Source organism: Magallana gigas, chromosome 5, assembly GCF_963853765.1.
Source record: "Magallana gigas chromosome 5, xbMagGiga1.1, whole genome shotgun sequence".
NCBI lineage: Eukaryota > Metazoa > Mollusca > Bivalvia > Ostreida > Ostreidae > Magallana > Magallana gigas.
The window spans coordinates 3,959,272-3,983,473 of record NC_088857.1 but is presented as its reverse complement, the minus strand read 5'-3'; the positions used below and the strand labels follow the sequence as shown (position 1 = coordinate 3,983,473).

The following is a 24,202-nucleotide window of genomic DNA, read 5'->3' as shown; positions in this document are numbered from 1 at the left end:
TATATAAAAAAATGAATTTTTTTTTAAAGATTTAGTGTGTGCACTTGTGTATATACACCTATAAAATGATATAATACTAGAGAAATGTATTGATCCAATTTGTGTTATCAGTTAATATGTCGTATATAACTTGTATCTGTCCTTTTTTGTGAAAGTTATATTTAATAAAAAAAATAAAAATAAAGAAAGATTTATTATGCAATTTCTTTTGTACGAACATCGTATACATGCATTTATCCAATTAGGCAAGGCGCTTAAATCATCAAAAATGGATTTATATTTTTTTTCCTTTTGAATTTTATTTTGATCATTGAGTGATTAAGTTTGATGGATTTATATTTGGGTATTTTTCTTCGTTTGTTTTTTAAATTCTAGTTGAATATTGTAATATCATGATCCTTTTAAATTCATTCTTAATTTTATTCTCATTTATTTATCAAATATAAAAATTATTTATTCTTAAATACAATAAATAAATATTTAATGTGATGTAAACATCTAGCGAATAAAGAATCAAACATCACAAATATAAATTTTCTCTTTTGTGCGTATTCCGTTTGCAAGTCCATGTTCTGTTGTTTGGATCTTGTAACAAACGCCTGTCTTCGTAAATATGTACGCTGTAGCAGCAGGTATATATATACACCTTGCTCTTCCACCTGAAACAAATTTCCGCGGTGTAGTATGTCTATGCCTGACTCCATTATTTGGGTTACTTCAGTAATCAGTGGTCGACCTATCAGAATGGGAATAAAGCTGCCTCTTCGGTTTACACATTCAAATCGAGGTCACGTGACCCCATATTGAAAATGACAGGCTGGTATTTTATGAGTTTGCTGGGTCCTCTGCTTTATGGGTTTCTGCGCAAGACGAAGAAAGGGGCTCGTTTATCATCGACAGTCGAAAGGTAATACATTTTCTGTATATCAAGATCCATTACCACCTAACATCGTGTAATTAGGGGCGAGCAGTCAATGTAGGCCTCACTCGGGCGCGCATAAAACAATAAATCCGATGCTTTATGATCATATAATTTTGTCTGATAATTTTTAACCCCATGAAAATTGAATGAAGTTGTTCGCTTGCTCATTTAGGTTTGGGGGTTTTTGGCGATGATAATAAAATACACATTAAAAGATCATTAAGCAGGTCGTTTAATTTGCATGTTGTAGGGGAGGGACTAAGATGTGGAGAACTTAAAACTAGGGGTCTGTGTATGTATTTCTAGTATTTGTGTAATGAGCAATGACACCAGCGCTTTATGTCGTGTTTTGGATATTGTTTTTACTCTGCATTGGTATAAAATACAGGAGTGGATTATCTTTGGAATAGATGATTTGTGTGTGTTTTTGTTTGAAAAAAATATAATTGTAAAAGGTGAAAATACTGTTAAAATCGGGTGTGATTGCAAAATGTCTATAATCTCTCTCTCTCTCTCTCTCTCTCTCTCTCTCTCTCTCTCTCTCTCTCTCTCTCTCTCTCTCCATTTTCTAACTCAAAATTCTCTGTTTTTCTCTCTTTACACAGTTTGTTTGAGACAAAAAATGTAATTCATAAATGTTTCCCCATTTTTTTTAAAATTGCTTTGAAAACATTTAAAAAATATTAAATTTATTGCTTATGTGATAAAGGCTCTTTATAAGATGACTACGTTGAAATCTGCGATTTTGATAGCTTTTTATTGAAGAAAATCAGTAACATTGGATGAAATGCTTGACCCGCTTAGAATTGCTGTTCTCCCAATGTTAATTCCCAATGTTACGTATTTTTCCCCGCGTCCTATACATGTAGTTACCTTTTTGGGGACATTCAGAATTGACTCAACGGTCCAGTTGGCCGGTTTCTTTACTCGGACGGCGAGGACTTTGATTTTAAACTGTTATTGTGCCATCCTAATGTACACTCCAAGGTTAGTATTGTAATGAAAAATAAATGAATTTGGCCACGAATTCAGAGCCCTGGGGACCTGACCGCAATACGAGGGTACAAGGATACCCACACCGGGTGAAAAAACCCACGTGTTTGAATATGGGCTTGTGTCTTTTTCACATCTAATGATTTAAAACGTTTTTTAAATTGTATTTTTTTTTTCAAATACATTTATGGGTAACATTGAAATAGCGAACTATTTTGACAATGATTATTCTAATATTGACCCAAATACTATCAATTATATATATTTCAGTTTACTTTGGGAAAATGTCAGGTCTCTCTGTGTTTAGTGATATGTTACATTTCTCGTACATTAGCTTATTGATTTTGTGACATTATCAAATATTTTCTCATTCATATCCGTATTAAAACCAGTTCACGACATAGAAAAAGTTGTATGCATATTCACATTTTCAAGGCGATCGATCAATGGTAATAAAATCGTTTATGTTTTGAAAAAAAAATAGCTTTCGTTCGCTGTTTTCATTCAATAACTTGAAATAAAACATTTGTAATATAAAAATAAAAACACCACCAGTTCATCGTTTTTCTGTACATGTAGGTAGAAATATTTATTTTTTAATTAATTTCTGTGACATTTATTTAAATAGATATATGTAATGGTGTAGAGTTTACTAGTTTATATAGCGCATATATTTTACTATTTCGTTTCCAAATATTGCCGTGAATTTGTAACGAAATTCAAATACGTGTTAAAATTACTTAATAAAACTAAATACATGTACATGTAATTATAAATAACTATTAGTTAAACAAATTTCTAATATTTGCAGAATACTTCTTTTTCTATTGATTTTTTTTTACATGGTCCCGAATTATCCCTTGATGTCTCTTAAGACATGAAACAAAAAAATATTTCTGAAGGCATATCACGCCGTTATATAAGTACCATTTGATGTTTCTCTTTATTGGAATCATTCTTCATGAATATATAAATTGGACAAAATTATATGAAATTAAAATTTTAACTCTTCAAAGAGAAAGAACTTTTTTTTTGCTTTATTCAAATATATTAATTGGAACTCGTGTCATTTTATATTTTTTTTTTGCATCAAGTAGGAAAGATTTCTCTGAATTTATTATTTATTTTTCCACAAGAATTAAGATGAGCTGTTCTTTTCAGAAATAAGCACCAGCGAATATCAATATTAATCATTTCTTGCATGTTATCCAATTTAAACAGAGGAATCTTAGATTTCCCAGCCTACTCTATTATCTCCCAGATGAACAAGATCTGATGCTTGTTGAAACGAAAGATGGGAATTGCGACAGTTTTTCTGAGGAGTAATTCATCATTTTTGGACAGCTTAAAGACGCGCTACAAATCTCTATTTGTTTTATTGTCAGTTCATTTTGAGCAGGTGTACAACGCCAAAGCACACCGCATGTCCATCTTCAAACATGGCCACAAATAACAGAATTACAAAAAGACAACGGGCGTGGAAAAGTCAATTTGTAGGGATAACTATTGTAAATATGCATGTATTGAGATATACAAGTTCATGCCGCGAATGTAAAACGTGTTTCAAGATTTTGTAAGAATTATTTTGAATGGTTGTAAATTTAAGACTGATGATAAGAACAATCTTGACTGAAACCTGCCACTGGGCAGTTAGATCCTGGGTGACAAGAATCCAAACACTTTGTTTTCCTCGTTCCAACCATGTGCTGAATCAAGATGTTAAATTCTTCACATCCTGGGTAATTGCTTGATGTCGGCGCCTTGCCCAGTCGCAATAAGCTACTAGAAATGCGTGTGTTCCAAATCGTTCCCCGCTATTTTATTCAAAACAGTTAAAGTTTCAATTTCTTTTCTTTTAATTTAAAATCAAAACAAATAACAGTTTGTCAATTATTCACACTATACAAAATGAAATTCCTCATGTAATTGTTTTTTTTACAAATCCAAGTCTTATTCTGTCTCTATGAAGCAGTGTTTACAATATTATTTACTAATGAAAAATCATAAATAAAAATAGAATTTTTAAATGACCATTCAATATTTCAGTACATGTAGATGCTTTGGTAAAATCTAAAAACAAACGATGATTCATATTAAATTAAGAAATCTGCATCAAGGAGAGGGGAAGGTTCTTTGCAGTTTTCAATTGGAAATATACAAAGCTAAAGTAATATTATCCTATTCAAACACTTACTAGTTAAGATAGATCGCTCTTTTTTAATCGAAGCCGAGGCATAAACTTAACCTTAATTTGATACAACTGATTAATAATTTGTAACCTTAAAATCAAGTTTATTTTTCTAAAATAGTCCTTCATATAAATATGATTATCCTGAAATGCCGAGTTAATATCCATTTGGATTACAACAACTTACCAACATATTTATAACTAATAGGAAAGGACATTTTATCACTTAAATATTTTTAAACCAAAACTGAAGACTCGAACAGTGCGATCTACAAAAGTAACAGGCATGCCATTTGATTATAAAACAATAATGAAAGAATTATGTGTTACAACATGCACGATATGCATCAATCTTGTGTTGATTCCTTCCAAAAAACATAACAAAAACAGCTGACATTGTTGTATTTATTATAATTGAAAGTGAATTCGTCCCAAAAGAAAATATCAATTTCATTATAGTATCCAATACCGTAGAAAAAAATCACCTAAACTTTTTTCTGAAGAAATCAAAAAGATGTACGTGAATAGAGTTAATTTATGACAACTATAGTTTGCGAAATTGATGTAGAATTGTTATTAGTCAGAATATCATTAATAAGAGAAGACTTCATACATCTCTAAACATGTACCGCTGTACCAAACTCATCCTATCAGATGATCTAAAAAAGTCAAATCAAATGGAATCAAAAAGTTTAACTAGACCATGTACCAGTACTATCGATTCTCAGCTATGTTACACAAAAAAACTGAATAACATTAACGATAACAATTCAGTGGTTGAACTAATTGTATAAGTGTTTACTTCAAACCGGATAAAAGTTTTCCGTGTATTGGTTTTTTAACAATAAATCAAACTTTGCTTCTGGTTTTTTTTTCGTTATGGTCCGCATGGATCAGTTTCAGCCCGTCTGTCCGAGTCCCCCGCGCGGGGTGCAGTGATTGCGATACGTAACCAGCTCCAGTACACAGGTTCTGGTTAACACACCGCCGGGAGAAATGATGAATCGATGGCAACAAATGTGAAATTGACGGTAGGCAATCGATAACACAATCTAAGTCATCTCTTTACGAAGACCTTGACTTTAGAAAAAAAAAGTCCTCTATTTCTTGATATCTCTACAAACACCGTCGGCATTGTTTCTAATTGTTCCAAACACTGATTCATTAAACCAGTTGCAAACTTTAGCAAGTTTATACATCAAAGTATTATGTCTAAACATTCAAACCTCGTCAATAAATCTATTTCATTTACGGAGAATTCAACAAAAAGAAGATAAATCAAAAAGCCGACAGTTAACAATGGAACCAAACTGGGTTCCCGGGGGTTGATTTACAAAACATAGCCAAATATTAGTGGGGTGTCAGACTCTAAATGATAACACAGGCCCGCTATTTTGGTTTTTCACTTTTTTGGGCTGATCATTTTATACGAATCTTGGTCTGAGTTACTTCTGTGAAACATTAGCTGGTATTAATTTTCATCCATCATTCTTCAAATGTTTAGACCTTTCCGGAAACTATCATGTTTGTTTGGTTTTCTCCTCAGAATGATCTATAACCCGCGACCTGTCCACGTGGCCAGTCAAAACCAGAGAAATATCATATGTTTCCCCTACCTATACCGTGTATAATAAGGTCTTTATGTCACATGATGTTTTGATTGTATTGTCATGAGGTTATGATCGAATTACACCCTTACAAAATTCTTTCAGAAATGAAATTTCAACCACAAACTGGTGTCCTTCAGACTTGTCTCAGCAAAAATTTAACAAAAGTGGAAAAAAGAGAAAATATTTTCTATAAAAAGGCAAAATACATTGAAATGTGAGATCATTTTGCAATTTAACTCAAACGATTCACACGAGTATTGTCTGTATTTTCAGTTTATGGCTTCTGCCACACTAGAAGGTAGAGTAAATGCTATGCACGTTTTAGGGATACAGAAAACGGTACTAATTTCTCCGACGTTGGCGCTCTATTTGTCCCCGCTCTGTATTGCAATAGGATTGAAGGTTTTATGGTCCTTCTCCAAATTACCTCATTGAGTCCAATTGACTACCAAACATAAAGGGACTTCTCTCAATAGTTCCTCAATAAGATCTTGGCGATTGCTGTCCAATGGACTTTAAACCTTTGCCGTAAATCAGTCACATTACAGGGAAATAGAGAGAACATGTCTTCTTAGGCACGGCTAATGAGTAAATGATGCGAGGTTCCCATTTCAATAATATACACGATTGAAGTTGGCTTAGGTGGGAAAACTGTTAGCTAGGATTAACGCTATAAAACAGTTTCAAATTTCTTAGAGGTTCGGCCGGTTACATTGGATTTACCGGAGGATGTCATCATTGAAATCCCTATAGATACATGGCGAAAAATGACAACAGTTCAGTTGGCATGGTGTTTTTTGTGACAGCTACATTAGGGAATCGGGCTTCCTGCCGAGAACAATTTACATTTTGTCAAAGAATCAAGGTGCTACAGGCTAGTGAACAATAATTCACCATAACTATCGGCAATGTTATTTCACTTTATATTAGACTATGTTTGAACATTAAAATTCCAAGCTATGAATGAAACTGAGAGAGAGAGAGAGAGAGAGAGAGAGAGAGAGAGAGAGAGAGAGAGAGAGAGAGAGAGATGATATGGAGATGTATAACCATATACATGTATCGTTTCTTTTACTATTTTCTTGGTAAAAAAAATTACAAGTTAAATTAGATTCTTTGAATTTTATATACAGAGTCCTACACCTCAAAGTCAATGTTTTCTGCTTTGTATATCCTGCATGTGTGTGTTTCACTCTGTCAATTTATCTTGGTTGTGTAGATAAGTCCAATCTCTGGATGATTTAGCTACAGAAACATGACACACAACATCGTATTAATCCCGCGTTAGGGGCATCATTATCCCGTGTGTTTCAAACGAGTTCATAAATAATATATATCAGAGGAAAAGGAGCGTGTATCAACATTAAGAAATATTTGGAGATGCATAGCTAATGCGTCGTCAAAGGGAGTGTGTCGCGCAGTGGTTCACAGACTTCGCTGGACTGTCCAGCGCTGTCGATACGAAAGGCCCTTTTTTAAGCATGAATACCATATTATTAAAGAATGAAAATAGAACTTGAAGAACAAGGACAAACTTGCAAACGTTTTTGTGATATTGATTGACAGTTCCGGTTTCTGGTTTTGTGTATGTGTCCGTCGTACAAGGGTTGGGTTGGAACACGGGGAGGAGAACTTACTTTTTGACAGAATTATCAAGTGGAACTAAAAAACATTGTCAATGCAAGGGGTCCCCAGGGGTCGCTGCCCATTGTTTGTTCGGGGGTTAAATTAATGTCAAATTTATCAAAACATATTGTTGACTTGTCCATAAATTATTTCAGAACCGAAGAAGACGGCATGAAAAGGGACTTTTATGCAAATGAATTCATTATTTACTGTATTTTAAGAAAAGAGAGGGTAAAAATAGGAAATTAAAAGGTTATCAAACTTTTTTACCAATGTGATATGAGTTGGTTTATAATAGATAAACTTACATTTGGTACATTTAGTAAATTTAAAATTGAAGTTAAAGGGGTGGGGGTGGGAGCCATTTTAGACAATATTCATCTCCTTTAAAGAAGAGCTTCATATAAAGATGATGGAAAATGATTTAATTGTATATTAAAATATATGAAATTTTTCTTTACCAGTTGACAGCTTCAGAAATCACATATAAAATTTTCAGCTAAATGTGATGGTTTTTATATCATGTTATATTTTGACTTTGTTATTATAATGAATATTTGTCAAAAATAGCAATTATCTGCTATTATAATGAATATGTGTAAATATTAGAAATTCTCGGAATTTTTTTTTTAGTATTTTATCGACTCTGCACTGGGTTTGTTTAATTATTAATAACTAATGTTATTCTATAAAGGTTAATGAAATAAAATTTCATCTTGTTATTTATTTTAGTCACTTATTATCTTATCTAATGAGATAATAGTGACATGTTTCTCATGAATGTTTTACCGCTTTTTATGTTTTTAAATTATTATTAATTGAAAATATTACTTTGAGGTTAAATAATGAATTATTCTCAATTTTCTAAAATCTATAGAAAATCCTGAATAGCTGATAAATTATGACTATGATTTATTACATTTTCTGAATTTAAATTTAGAATTGATTAAAAAATCGAGAAAACAAAATTCAGATTTCAGGTCTAATTTTGATATATTGATTACCAACAGGTGTTAGACAAATTATTACAATGTACAAAGGATTTCATTAATATAAAAGGCGGGCTCTAACTGGATAGAAACAAATCGGAATAATTCGTGACACCTTTCTATAATACCTGGTCACACGGTTCCTCTATGATCAGATAGATTTCTCGCTATGTACGGGGATATTCGGAAGGTCCCGCTCTCGCACCTTTCCCCCGCACGACCCCGAAGCTGTCAATTTTGTCGGGGCTAGATTTCTTTGAGGCGATCTAAAGTGTTCCTTTAATAAATATATCGAATTCCTCTCGTCAACTTTGCTATTGTTATAAATTCAGTTTATTTAACACAGACACGATACTGCTATTGGGAGAGAAAAAGGCATGCAGGTTACAAATAATAACTCGATTGTAACGAAACCGTGAGCCTAACTCGGTAAACATTACTCAGAAATCTCGAGCTTTAAAGAATATAATGATTGAAGAATGATTTTTCTCTTCTAAAATTACATATTTGCGTTAAATGCTTCCGCCGAAAAATACAAAACTCAATCGGCAAAAATTGTAAATACGGAGAGACGATTAGGCGCCACTAGATATCATATTTATTGATTATTTATCATTAATCGAGTAAGTATAACTATATACATTCTATATTTTGCTCCCTTCAATTATTTTAGATTTGGTGACCTATATAAAAAGGTCTTTTTTGCTACAAATAATGGCAAAACTTTTTATCGTAATTTTCTTTTAGATATTATGGAAATTTCACTTTCTAGAAAATAATTTCCTGCAATTTGTTACTAACTATTTTCTCATAATTTTATAAAGAATTGTTTTCATTTTAAATGGAATTTTCTTTTTTGAATTGTTAACAATTTAATAAAATGATATAAATAATAAATATTATAAAAGAATTAAAGTGTTTATCTAGGAAGACATATTTTCCGGGTTCTATTTTCTCTGGTCTACTCTACCCCATGGAAAGTTCTGAAGTCAACACCGCTGAAATCCAATTCTTATTTGTGATAAAAGACACACACATTAGACGATTACCAATAAAAATAATCCGGTGTAGGTGTTATAAATTCCAAGCTGATGTTTCATCATCCCGATAAAGAATTAAAAAAGAAAAGAAAAAAATTACAACGATAATTCTAAAAGCCACCAGAACAAAATTGAAGAGAAAGCCACCACTGGTACTGCGCGATATAGAATATATTCCTTATGTTCCACAGTTTCTAAATCTCCATTTTGAATTCGACGCTCACACCTTTACGTACAATAAAAAAAATTACCACACATATGGAAGAATGAAGTTCACGGTGCAACAATATATATAATCCATGTCTGTATCCTTCAATTTGTGGTCAACAAATGATTTGGTGGGGGAAGAATTCGAAAGAAAAAAGAGAACGAGAGAAAATGACAAACGACCGCCGTAATATTAATTTATCACCGGGCAGGCCCTGTGTCAGCTCATCTATTCCCAATGTAAAACTTCTTCAAATTCAACCTGGATTTTTGGCCTTGTGAATCGGTAGCTAATTTACGGGCAATCTTGTTAATGATGTCTGCCATTAATATCTCCTTTTTTATCACCCTCTCAAATCTGCACTGCAAACATGATACCACTTTGCATTGATACCTTAATGGGACAATAAAAACAATAATTTTTTTTTCGAAAACTTTTTTTTTACTCTTTGCGTCTCAGACAGACATAAATCAGTGATTCAGGCGTGACGGTTTTTGAAACCTTCAATGTGTGGCATCTTATTTCGATCTTGTGGGTCTTGTTTTCGAAACACACACGGAGAGAGAGAGAGAGAGAGAGAGAGAGAGAGAGAGAGAGAGAGAGAATTTGAGAAATGTCAACGACATAACTTTTTTTCCGAAAGCGCTAGATAACAAGAGCATATGAGATTTTCAATAAGGCTTATTAGTGACCGATTCCTGGTTTTTCCCCTGATGATCTAACGATCTTCTGTGTGTTCCATTCTGACTGTCGTTCTTCTCCTGCTTCATGAGCCTTTGTTGTTGGTCCTGGTTCCTGCTCTCATGGCTTAGATCTTCGTACAACGGCAAGGTTAATGAAAGTGCTTTTTATGTGCAGAAGTTTTTGGAATTCTTTTATTTGTTCTCTTATCTTTCTGGCAATACTAGATGCTCATTTCTGTTACGTAAATCAGCACCTTAATTTTGCAGATTTTTGTTTTCTTTTAACTCCGAAATTCCAAGACCGACTTTCATGTAATAGTGTCTCATATGATGTTACATGTATTTGTAAATCATTCCATTATAAGGTCGGGTCGATTTGGTATGATGTTTTAAAGAAATTTTCTTTTCTTTCTCTCTTGCAGAAAGAAACTTCTATGATAGCCAGCGTCTGACAAATGTGATAAACTTTTAATTCGTTGGAGTGCAAACAGACTACAAAAAGTTACCTTTGTTCTACATAGATCTGTAACAGCGGATGTAACAATACTAGAACACACCTGTACAAAAAGACACACCCTTGAGCAGATAAACAGATATTAAGCAAGGTAAGTTTTTTTTATATTTTTATTTTTCCCACGACTGCCAGTACAGGCTACACTCACCAGTATCTAACCTGCCACCCCAGGTCTCGTGTGTATAGTTGTATGTGTGTACAGAGATAAGTAAATTACCTATCAGTGTAGCTGTTATTGCCTTGATCTTAATTTTGTTACTTTTTGTATAAGGAATTGTAACATTTTGTGATCGTACTGGTGTCCTAGAAATACGTTAATAGTTATATTTTGTATAATTTTGTGTCAAGTAAAAAATGATTTAAAAACAAGACATTAGATGAACAGATTTGTGGTGGCATGGGGAGATGTACGTGTATATGATGTCAAGTTTAATGTTCATTAAAAAGCCAATGAAACGGAAACCGCGCCTTTTGGTTCTGATAGATCTATAAGTAGAAACGGTCACTTTATACCGTATCTTGTTTGGAGCGGCAGATGAGAGTTTCTCATTCAGCATGACCAGGAAAACAAACTCCGCCATTTGTTTGTTGAATCTGTCTGGCTCTTTAAATAACTCGTGTTTCTTTCTCCAGTATTTCAATTATGATCTGAATAAAAAAAATCTTTGAAATCCTTTTACAAAAAATGTAAATAGGCCAGATGTCATCGTAGATGCAGTTTATCAACCAGTGGTTTCTGAGCGCTATTTTGTCTTGCTTGGCTTTGAACCTCTAAAGTTATAAGTAATTCACTATGGTTGGTTAATGTTCACGATGGGGGTTCCATTTCTGTGGAGACCCAGGAGTCTCATTAGAATTTATGGGTCCCATTGTCACCTCCAGTTATGATATATGTATTTGTGTCAAACGCTGAATGACGGGAAATGATACATAATTAGAAATACCACTTTCTTGTTTGCGTCCTGAATGCCAATCCATTGGATTGGAAGAGGAGGGGATCAAACTATGAACGAGAACTGAAATTTAAAAAAAAGACCAAAATCAATTCGAATTCAGGCTCTTTTGCATGTCTTTGTCCTCATGTCTTTTTGCGTTGGTTTGACGTCGCCTTTGACCTGTGCGAGATGACTAACGTTTTTAACGCTGAAAGCGGAGACTCTTCCTGTCCCGTGGTTTGTCAGGTTTCTACGGACGCGGAGCGATTCAAACAGAGAGAGCGAGGATGTCCAGGAAGTTAATCTAATTCATTGTATGCAGATCCCGAGTTTTGTTTTGTGGGACTGTTTAAATCAATTCTGTTTCTATCTCATTCCCTTACTTAGATAGTTAAACAGATGTCGCATCATTGACAATGATTAATGATAAAATTATTGATACCTAATTCACCGCAATTCAATAGCCGCTAGTAGCGCGGAGTTTTATTTCCATATCTGTATGCTTTTGGACAAAATTACAGACCTCACATTTTACTAGACATTTTTATAAATAAAAAACTTAGAATACCTTTCAATATAATCGACTGTTACTTTGCAATTAAGTTTTTTTTGACATTGGAGGAATGGTTAGGCTAGCGTTTACAATGATGCTTGCTTGAGGGAGTTGAACTTTGAAGACTTGTTTGACTGCAATACAGAGGGCGGTTTCCGTTAGGAATATATTTTAACCAAATAGTATCTATAAATATATAAATGTGCACAAGAGTCCTAGTTCTATCTTTATTTTTAACTGTAAATGTGTTTGGTGCATGAATTGTTTCACAAAAATAAAAATGAACAGTAATTGATGAATATCATTTCATACACTATAGATATGTGTATCTGTCAATGAAAAAAAATATTGGAATATATATGAACATTTAAGATGACCTCGTAACGCATATAACTGCAAATTTTATCAATCATGTAGCTTAAGGCAATTAGTTCTCCATTTGTGTTTAATGTGTATTTTAACCAAAATAGCACATAGTTTTAGTATCCCAGTTGTTGAAAAGGTTTAGAAATGTGTACATGTATATGATCTTTAAATTAGAGATTTACCAGTGAGCTGTTACTAGATACAGGGTTCCATGTCATTTTATGCCAAGTAATCACAGTTAACCGGTTATTCCAACCTGCAGACTCTGTATTACTAAGCATAACAACAGCAAAAGTAGATCTCGACAATTAACTCTTCATTGATTTCATTCACACTTAACTGTCAGGATATGCAGCCATGTTGCAGCGTTCTCAAGCAATCAGTCTGGGTGTTAGACGGAGGTGTTCAAGTTGTTGTAAGGGAGCTCAGGTAAACTACGACAAAAAACCCGACAAGGTGCCCCAAGAAAAAGGCACCTAAACTACCCCAAAGCTGACGGGGCATACTCTAAAACCTGGCCTGGCCTGGCTTGGCCCCATTGGCCTGGCCTGGCCTCAAAGTTGGCCTGGCCTCACTTTTGGCCTCAAAATTGGCCTGGCCCCAGATTTTGGCCTGGCCTCAAAAATTGGCCTGGCCTCTCACTTGGCCTCTTCAAAAATTTTTGGCCTCAAATTTTAAAATTTCTTTTTTTCTCATTTTCTTAGAATTAGATTGAATTTTAATTGATTTCTTTTAGAAATTGCATATTCGTAAGGAATAATCATATGAAAATATATATATGACAAGATGACCGATTTTTCAAGTTGAATTACTTTAATCCATGTCTAAACACACAAAAAATACCTATGACATGCATGTACAGCACTGCTCTTACTATAAGGAATAGATTTTGCCAATACTTAAGCATTTAAGTTTCCACTCCCATCTCCCATTTAAAATTTAAACATCGTTTTAAGAGACTGACCTGATTGATATCCAAAACATTTGTAAACTGGTACATAGCATTAAATCATTATCACTGTGTAATGCACTTTAAAATTTGCTGTTTGTTTACATTACCTGTCAACACCAATCATGCCCAAATTTCCCTCCCTAGCAGAATTTCAATATTAACCTTTTCTGTCCCTAATCTGCTACATTGGGGTCAGATTCATTGCCTATCCTGTCGTATAACATTTCACATGTCTAATTTAATTAATGGCATTTGTGAACGACCCCAACATTGCATCCTTCGATACCTTGACTCAGCAATGGTCATTAATCATCACCTCCTGGTTAGGGTAGAGTTTCATGCATGTGTTGCTTGTATATTTAGGAAATAATTGTTTTCCTATGGGGAAATGTCATTATCAGAATTTGAACAAAGCAGAACATTTTGTGATTTTTGATGTTGATTAGAATAAACAAATATTGGCTTCTTCCATTACTTTTTTCTCAAACAAGTCGATGGTATAAGAAGAGTTTCATAGATATTGTCAAATCCTGAGAGCAGTTTGATCTAAATACATAGCAAAACCATGCCATGATTATATAATGGCAGGGCCAAATCACATTCCTAAGTTCTTAAGAATTTAAATCAGAATGAATAAAAATCTGTTAGAATTGTTACTCAACATACTTGTAGTCATACATATTATATATATTGTTAGTACTATATTTTCAACTGTAACTATTATTTTTAATACACTTTCACTTTATGACACTATAGCCACCAAAAGGGATGTTTAATGTGCATTAAAAATAAATCAATAAAAACATCAAATATGTAAAGAAAATATTAATATAAATTTGAGGCCAAAAATTTTTCTAGAGGCCAAATTTGAGGCCAGGCCAATTTTTGAGGCCAGGCCAAAATCTGGGGCCAGGCCAATTTTGAGGCCAAAAGTGAGGCCAGGCCAACTTTGAGGCCAGGCCAGGCCAATGGGGCCAAGCCAGGTTTTAGAGTATGCCAGCTGACGGGATCCTGTCAGCATTCTTTACAACTCACACAGACAGACATGCCTGACACATGGAGATATTTTTTTGATATTCGAATGCAGTTATCTGACTTGATATCAATTCTCCGTGTATTTCACACGTATCGTATGGCAATAAAACACCTCCATCGCCGAGACAAGCCGCTTCCTTTCCAGTTCGATTTGTCAGTTTGTTGACACAATACGGTGTAGAGTGTTAAGTCGAACCCAGTCCAGGATTTTGGGGAAACGCGAATAAGAAAGAAAAAAACCTTTCAAAGAATATCATTTTCAGATGCATCATGCATTCCATGGAACAAACTCGATTACATTTTTTTCCGTTGGGCTATATACACTAAATTCCTGTTTTTATTTAACTTGTCTTCTAGTTATTGGGAGCGACAGTTGGAGGTGAGTGTTTTCAACGAGTCGAAACGTTAGACTATTGATAAATATTTACCCAGACACCGAATCCGACCCTCAACAAGAAAAAAGCTTCATTCTGTAAAGTTGACATGACCATGCAGCGCAGCACTGGTGCTGCTCAAAGAGCACACGAGGGGTATCATACAGCATAACAATCGTCCACCGTCATAGTTAATTTACGTCATCGTAATTGGCTGGGTGTCACAACATATAATTTGATCTAGGCACAGTTGTTATTTGTGACTAAACCTTTACAAGTGCACAAGGCTAATCTAATAAATTGCATTAAGTGGTCACAAAAGGGTTGTAACATTAATTAATGTTGGCAAATGGGTTGTTGTTCGTTTGAAACTTAAGAAATTGTGCAAGGTTTAATTTTCAAGGACTTGGTTGAATAAAATCCAAGTGTCTTTCTGGCACTATGCATCATATAAATGACGATCATTGCAGGCAGGGAGCAAAGGGTTATTTTTCTGTTATTTTGTTTTAATTGTCAGAAACTTAGATGAATTTGAACATCTACAAGTCATAAAATCAAAGCACCTTTCCGACTGTATGCATCAAAAAAAAATTAATTTCAATTACGGAGCAGAGGTTTATTTTTGTTATTTCTCTACCATGTTTGTGTCCAAACATAAGCCTCTTAGACGTTCGTTAGGTCGTAGCGCTGGTTGCTGACGGGCTATAGCAGTCTAAGGGCAATCGCCGAATCCAAGAATTACAATCACAAAAACAAATGTTTACAAATCTCTCAGGCTCAGAAAGGATTTTTTCCTCTTTGATAAAAAGTTAAAAGAAACAAGCGTTTAGTGAGAAAGCGCAGGAATGGGATCTATTTCACAGGCTGCTAAGAGTCCGGAGAAACTATCTTTTTTATGCTTTTTCGCTACATGCTGGGAATCAATGCGCTGTTTCGTACGGAGTATCAAATTTTAATCTTGTACAACTTCTTTCAGACCCCAGGTCTGATTTTGAGCAGTGATAAAACACATCAATCATCAGTCGCTCTCTCCCCGCTCTGAAGTGGACCATTGGAACAGTTTCACCCTCCGACGACATCCTCACCCAGATCTCTTCTCTCGAATACTTCTTATTTGTAATCTTAACTTTATGACTACCATATTTCAGATCTTGATTAGAGTCGTTTAAAATGATGTAATAGTTATAAAATACATCTTTGTAAGACAAGTTCGCTATTCTTTTGTACATTGTAAATTCAAGCTTTGAATGTCATTCGTACGAAATACAACTATTTGCCAGGACATAAAATATATATACAATATATATAAGATTCACAGGAAAGGTTTTAAGACTTTCAGTTACCAATCTACGTTTGGAAGTTTTTCTGTCATTAGAAATTTCGAATAACGAGCTCTTACTAAGAAGTATCAATATTCTATTTTGTGATCTTAACAATGTTAAAGTCTCTGCCTAAAATAGTTTTCTTCTACTTTTAAATGAACAATTATTTACGGTTTGATTCTTTTAAACTACATGCATATATCTATAATGTGAAATTAAATTAATGATCCAACATAATCTGTCTTAAATGGAAAGAAATTTTAAAATTGCAAATATGTAATTTGCAATTTGGGAATGGGTTAGTAAATGGTGTAAGTGTGAAGGCTAGAAGTGCATAGAAAACCTTGCATAGCCAATAAAAATCCGTTTTACCAAATTTTGCTCTCAAGCTTTGAAGACAACTGTACAAATCAGAATCGGTCGTGAATTCATTTGTTTATGAACTAACTTTTTAAAACCCTTATCAACTCGAAAATAGGAATTAAAAGTAAAAATATTTTTTTCATAAACATAGAAGTAATCATCTGCAGCAGTGTGCTGATCCATGGTCCATCAGTTTGCCCCCCCCCCCCCCCGTACTTAGGCCCCCTCCATTCAGCACAATCAGTAAATCTGGTTCATAGTAAAGGAGGGTGGTTACAGATGACGACCAGCCTGGACCACGGTTTATTTACTCTCTCCCCCAACACTCCAACTGTCAGCCCCTGTGGGCCCTGTGATTCATCACCCTCATCCAGTCACCTGTTACCCTGACGTGACGTAACTTTCTTCCATTGTCATTGGGAAGATCAAAGATTTACTGCAAGTAGTTCCAGATTTCCTTTACTGGTGTGTCCCAATAACACCCACACAACTCGTAGTCCCTCGTTCATGTCTTGTTATTGGTAGGTGCTTTTTTGTAGTCTTGTATAAGAGTAATAAAATCGGAATAGAAATTCGGTAGCGGGAAGCACAATTGATTCTGATTTTGAAATAATCCAACAAATGCAATATTCATTTCCATAATATGACTTGTCTGCATATTCAATTTACGGAAATCGATATCCAAAAATAAACTCGGGGATCAAAGGAAATTTCTCGCTTGGAGAACTTGATGGCAGTGTTGTGTAAAAGTGTATTGAAGCTGACTGTTGAATATTCATCTCATTCTGTCTGACTTTGTAAGATTTCAGCTTCATTTTGTAAGAGTTAAATTCGAATCCAGTGAAGCGGATTTGCGACAGGGGAGGAATCTGATTTTAATCCAAAACTAAACGATGATTGCTCATAGCAAGACACATTGCTCAAACACTGGAAAATATCTCTCTCTCTCTCTCTCTCTCTCTCTCTCTCTCTCTCTCTCTCAAAGTAAGTTTCTATGAATGTCTTTGGTTTTAATAGCATTTTTTATTTATCCATTACTCAACAATACATGTATCTTCAGCAGTTTCTTCCACCAACGTTACGTTAACTTTCAATGTTTCTTAGTGTAAGACTTTAAACAAATGTTACAGTGCACTACATAAAGGAAACAATATTTATGCTATATAACTTTCAAGTAATTTAAAATATTTTTTGAGAGACAACTTCATATATTAAAGCAAAATTAAAGTCATAAGCAAAAATACAAATTCGTGGGGTTTTTTTTATTTTGTAGAGTGTTTAAATATAAATATAAACAAACATGTAGTTTGCTTTTGTCGTTTCGTGTACTTACTAAGTAAACTAAAAAAAAAATAAGATCACATTTACAGTAAAGAAAAAATCATTTTAACCCTCAGTAGTTTTAAGAACAAATATATAAATATATTTTACTTTTGATAAATAACGTTTTAAACAAAATATTGTTGTTATTGCATAAATTTTTTTTGAAAAAAAAAGAACAGAATTAAATATATTTGGCAACAACGTTGTGTTTGTGCATGTAAAACTCCTTGTTAATTTAAAACTCTTTAAAGTTTAGTGATGTCTGATATTGTTTCTTGGTTGGATGAAGATCAGTGAGATTGTGTTCTGCATCAGGTATAGGTTCATAAAAACCGTGTAGAACAATGAGAAACTGATTCCCCACCGTTACCAGGACAACGCCAAAACGTTATCTTTCTGGAAAGGTGCATGTAAAGCAAGCGTAAAACCCCTGGGCTTCAATAAAGCAATGTTTGATAAGTTTCTGAGTAATAAAGAAATTATTTTGCAAATGAAACATTTTACTAAATTTTATTATCAGCCGTTTTATGTTGTTTTAATAAACCTTCAAGTCATATATAAAAAAGCAGCTGAAATAGAATTCACTAAAGGTTTTGTTTTCTAATCTTTTCACTGCTTTATTTTATTCAGTTGAGAATTACAACATAGATATTAACAAACGTAGGACTGGCATAGAAGATATATTTTAATATGTGCACTGAAGAGATTTTACCGGCAAACTAAAAATAAATAAAAACCTCCCTTACATTTTTTCTTTTTTTTTTCTTTAATGGACTTCCTAGCAAAATGCTAGTGAAGTCCATTAATTTGTTTTATTTTTTGCAATAATTCTTAAATGTATAAAATACAAAAAAGACCTACATAAATAACATATCATTGTGATGTTTTTAATTACTTGAATTTAAGATAATATATCATTTTTTATGTCGTTAATGTTTATATTTTCATGATTCATAAATGCATGAGCGCAATTAACTGATTTTTAAAACCATGCTAATATACAAATAAATCATTATTTTTTTCTAATCAGTTTTATATACTTTTTTCAATCACAAATGAAGAATATAAACTTTAAAGTAATTTCAAATCGGCAAAATTGATTAAATCTTTCACCATAAATCTATTTAATTTCAAATTACTATTTGGTATTTTTTAATGCATAAAAATATATTATCAAGAATTTTTTCACGGAAAACCCGATATATTTACAAAATGTAACATAGAAGATTGAAGATAAATTTATCGCTGAACCTTAACTGAAAAAAATTAAATAAAATAGTTTATTAAATCGCGTAAAATTAAGTAAACTAAAATAGATTAACAACCCGTGTAAAATCAAATTTAGTGAAATAAAATAACAATAACAGAGAAAATGAAAAATAATTAACGTTTACATAAATTATTTAATCAACAAATGAATAAATAGATTATCAAAGAAATAAAATAAATAGAACTACTTGATGGCCAATACTTATGTTATAAATCAGTGGATTCGCCGATTTTTTGTTTGTCAGTGATTTGATTGGGACAGACCGCTGCTTGACGTACACAAGTTTTGACATCAGAATTTGAGTTCATGGTTTGAGCTGTCCAGATCTGAGATCAAATGATTGATTGGGCTTCGATCTGCCCTGTCAGTTACAATACGTCAGGAGTATGGAAAAGAGAGAGACCGGACATTCGTATTAATTTCAAGAAAAAAAAGAAAAGAAAAATTTAAATAAAATGTTTGACAGAAAACATGAGCATTATTAATACCAAAAAGGTAAAATTGATTGTATGTAAATTTTTTTTCAGTTTTAGTTATGATCAGAATTTACTGGTTTTGTTCAACTTTAAATTTTTTAAAAGGGTTTGGAAATAAAATTACAATTGTATATCTTTGAATGAACTTTTTTCCCTACAATATTACCTCAGTAATTTTGGTTATATAAATATTTAGTGAAAAGCGAATCCTAGAAAGGACGGTTAACACGTAATTAATGAAGAATAAATCAATTCTGAATCGAGTCGAGGGTTATTTTCACACCAAAACGGAAATTCAATTAACTTCTTTGAATGCGTTTACAATACTTACCAACTCAACACTGAAAACATCCGGGATAAACTATTCCACAGAATCCATCTGATGAACAAAAAAAAATCCCGGTAATGAAGCAGAGAAAGAAAACGCCGACATTGATCAATCAGGGAAAAAGATAGCTGACATTTAAATAATTTGAAATCAAAATCAAAACCGACTGAATTTAATCCTGTTACTCAATTTAGAAAACTTTAAAGGTTCCGTCGGCCCCTTTGATGTGGTCGCGGCCGTATTGGACCGTGACCCCATTGTGGTGGTCAATCTTCCCCTTGCATAAGACTGACACCAGGCCTCGTGTCACCCGTCTCCCCCATTCTCTACCCCAATTCCTGTTTGTCAGAGGAACATAATTTATGCGAAAAATATTACCCCCTGACCAAAGCGATTATTTTTTCATTACATAGTCTTCGATTTCAATACCCCTATAGTCGTAATTTAAGAGGAAAATTCTTTTCTCTTCTTTTCAGGATCTGAATGAAGTCTGATTTAGCTCCGTGATTGGTTGGAATCGCGTCACGTGACGGCTGAGTAGGTCGATGGAGGAGATGATTTGAGTTATCATAATATGACACATAGAAAGGGGAATGAAATAAATTTCAGCCGAGACATGCACAAAACTGCGTTTTACAACCATCAGTCTGTGTTCCAGAATTACTTCCCCGGGGACACAAATTATTCCTACGATGTTCCCTATTGCCAACCGAACATGTCTCCATCAAACGGGGACTTCTTCTCTCATCCGTCGTGCGCAGTGCAAAACAGCAGCATTCCTTCTCCTACTGGAACTTTCAGTACACAGTACACAGGATCCGAGGGCTACTCTAACCACTTGACCGGAGTTGGGAGTCCGAATCCAACCTCGTTCAGCAATAAGGGCGAAATCTATCCTTGGATGAAAGAGTCACGACAAAATTCAAAGCAAAGACAAGCAGCAACAGCGCAGCCACAAACGCAACAACAACAACAAACGCAACCAAACCAACAGCAACCTGGGCAAACGGGACAGACAACAACCCCGCAACCACAGCCCGGTAAGTCGCTCCTTGTGCATGTGCCTGTAATGAGGTGGGGAATTTATTGTAGACATTTATAGTCTCCCTCAATGACCGCAGCCCCATTAAAGCCTAATTTTCTGATGATGAATTCGCCTGTTTCGTTAGCTTTATGGCGTGTTTCTGTGGATTGTTCGTTTTTTAGATGTCTGACACAGTAGACAATTTACCAGGATTATATCGGCCCTGACTGATATCAATTTAAGGCTACATCTGTTTACCTACATTGGTAGATTCTTTTCTCGGCCTCTCTGCAACAGAACTGTTTTGATGCAAATAACAAATATTAAACCATTCACAACTCAACCTTTCGTTTTTCAAATCTTCATAGTTGATCTTGTAAACACAAAAATACCCTTGAAAACGCAAGAAGTTTCATTATCGGGGATTATTACTTTGATTTTTTTTTCATTTGTGCTCTTTTTATCTTTTATTTCAAAAGTTTTAATCTCTGTATGTTATGTTAATTTTTTACCGCCTTGTTTTTGAGGATTAATTTTTCACGTAAATTTGTCTGTAACAAGGTGTAATCTCTATCCAATGATACTCCTGTATTTGTGTGTGGTCCTCGAATTACTTGTAGATAAAAGTTTTAATTCAATTATATGAAGGGTCAGCGGTTTTAATGTGAATGGTTTGTGCTTCTTTGATATATTTAAATTATACAATTTCAGCCGTATTTTCGAAATAATTTAATTGAATTACCAACGATAATTGTAAGCAAGAAACAACTAAGAATCTGAATATGCATTAAAAAAAACTCAAATATTTAAGCAATTCAAAGCTATGTAAAAAATGAAATAATTTTGCAATTAATAATAAATATTATAAAGTTTTCAAAGATTATAAATTTTTGATTTCAATGTAAACTATCAATTTGAGCTAAGATTTAACTGCGTATATAATTATATTCTTCATAATTATTGAACTTGACAGTATTATAAAAAAGAACTTTTTTGTTTATTAATAGAGCCAACTAAGAGGGCTCGGACTGCGTATACTAGCGCCCAGCTTGTAGAACTGGAGAAGGAATTCCATTTTAACCGTTACCTCTGCCGACCAAGGCGAATAGAAATGGCGGCACTGCTCAGCCTGACTGAAAGACAAATCAAAATTTGGTTCCAGAACAGACGAATGAAATTCAAGAAGGAGCAGCGACAAAAGCCGCACTCAGAGAAATGTAAACACGACGGGAATATGTCCGGAAGTGAAAGTGATAGTCAGGGCTCGACTTCCGGTGGTGGAGACAGAGTGGGGAGTGAATGTGGCGGGAAATTGAGTCCCGACGACTTCGTTCATTCTCAGTCACCCCACGGACTACACTCCGGCCTCGGGGCCCACAACAATCACACCAACCACAAAACCTCTCGCTCCCCCCAGATACCGGGCCAGGATCTCAATCTACGTCATCAGTACCTCGCCGATAACGGCAGTCATTACTTCCGGGAGCAGACGTCACCTCGTCAGACGCAGTCTCTGTCTCCTCCACATCAGCAGTACAGCGACATCTACCAGCAGTCGCAACATCCGGGCTACAATCACATCCCCTCCGATAACCCGGGGTACCCCTCTGCGGGTCCGTATAATACTCACAGTCCCATGTATCCCGAGGTACCGCACATGAACGCTCATATGGACACGGGAAACGCCCATCCTTTCTCTTCCAATATGGGATACTCTTCTTCCGGAATTCCTAATTCTAATTGCTATTCTCAGGGCTCTTACGACTATGTGCCAAAATTGACACATCTATGAATATGGAAAGATGGATATTTTTGTCGAATTGTTCCGCTGCATCATTCAGATGTTTCTAGCTTTGAAATGCATATTTTTCTCATAGCAATTAGGGAGGATTCTTAATACATGTACTTCTGAGCAGAAGGAAATTGACGGAATCTGCATAGAGGACAAATAGTTTACTATTGGTAAAGCCTGTCTTGGAATTGTCACGTTTCTGTTAAATCCTGTAATAAACCTAATTGATTTCACACTATCGCGAATCAGGGAGTGAAATAAAGCGGCCGGAACTCAATTGAAACGATAGCCTTAACGAGCTGCCTATCCTGACACTTGTTTAATAAAGTAATGGTCTTTTAATAGTGTCCTCTAGCGAGGAAATATACAGCTGTATTAGGACGCTGGTCACTTACACACAATCGCCTCAATATGGCGATCTGTCAACGGAATCTGCGGGCAGACTGCACCGTCAGAAGGAAGGGTCGAGTGGTCAGCCAGTGAGGGTGATACCCGGCTTTGCCCATTGTGCAATGCCGTCACCTCTACCATCAAGCAATACGTGTAACCTCTCCCATGTGACAATACATGTAACCTCTATATACCATGTGACAATACGTGTAACATTTAGCACGTGACAGTACCTTTAACCTCGACCAAAAGCATTAATGAGATTTGTATTGGTAGTCTAATCAGGGTAATTTATGTCATGCCAAACGAGAATTTCTCTGTTTTATTATTTTTGTATTGTTGTCCATGTCTGTTTTAGTAGTGGTTTTTGTCCAAGCAAAATTTAGTTGATAATAGGTGACGTCTAAATGTCTTATAGAAATAGTTGTAATATCTCGTTCACTGAAGTCCTTTATTGTTAGCATCTGGAATTAGAAATCATTAAAATAAGTTTTAAATGGTTGACTTCGAAGAACGAATGGATAGGGATTCATGCATTTAGATTTATTCCTGTTTACTTTCCTAATTACTTGTATTACCATATATTGTTTACTGAAATCTAGTTCTCCGACGTTGGACTAAGATGTTGTTTTCTCATTGACCTACATTGTGAATTGTCCCGATGACAAAATCTTAAATAAATGAATTTAGAACGTATTTTGTCTGTTCTTTGGGGATATTGAAGGCAGAAACAATTTTACGTATTGAGAATAGGTGTCCAGATTTCTGCCTATGTGTGATGTCTAATCAAATATTCAGAATCCGAGAAGCAATGGAAAAGTTTACAATAGTTTGATTGACAAGGGGTTTAAGTCTTCAAGGAGCCAACCGAAATTCGGAAAAATGCCGTAGAATGCCACCTCTGATTCTGAAATCCGTTTTGATAG

The 24,202-nt window shown here is 34.4% G+C and overlaps 1 protein-coding gene across 2 annotated transcripts; it reads left to right on the top strand.

Moving 5' to 3' along the window:
- Positions 1-736: 736 nt before the first annotated feature.
- On the top strand, positions 737-23,976 carry LOC105326437 (homeobox protein Hox-B3). 2 transcript variants are annotated; one of them, XM_011426481.4, is made up of 4 exons: positions 737-907; positions 10,682-10,864; positions 20,547-21,110; positions 22,102-23,976. In XM_011426481.4, the coding sequence occupies exons 3-4, from the start codon at positions 20,645-20,647 to the stop codon at positions 22,884-22,886; spliced, it is 1,251 nt and encodes a 416-aa protein (XP_011424783.3). In that variant the 5' UTR covers positions 737-907; positions 10,682-10,864; positions 20,547-20,644; the 3' UTR covers positions 22,887-23,976. The 2 variants fall into 2 exon arrangements, with proteins under 2 accessions (XP_011424783.3, XP_011424784.3); XM_011426482.4 differs by lacking the exon at positions 737-907 and adding an exon at positions 10,250-10,407.
- The last annotated feature ends 226 nt before the right edge of the window (positions 23,977-24,202 follow it).

Coding starts and splice junctions, on each gene's coding strand:
- LOC105326437 (XM_011426481.4), top strand. CDS start 20,645: ATGACACATAGAAAGGGGAATGAAATAAATTTCAGCCGAGACATGCAC. Junction 21,111..22,101: donor AACCCCGCAACCACAGCCCG/GTAAGTCGCTCC, acceptor GTTTATTAATAG/AGCCAACTAAGAGGGCTCGG.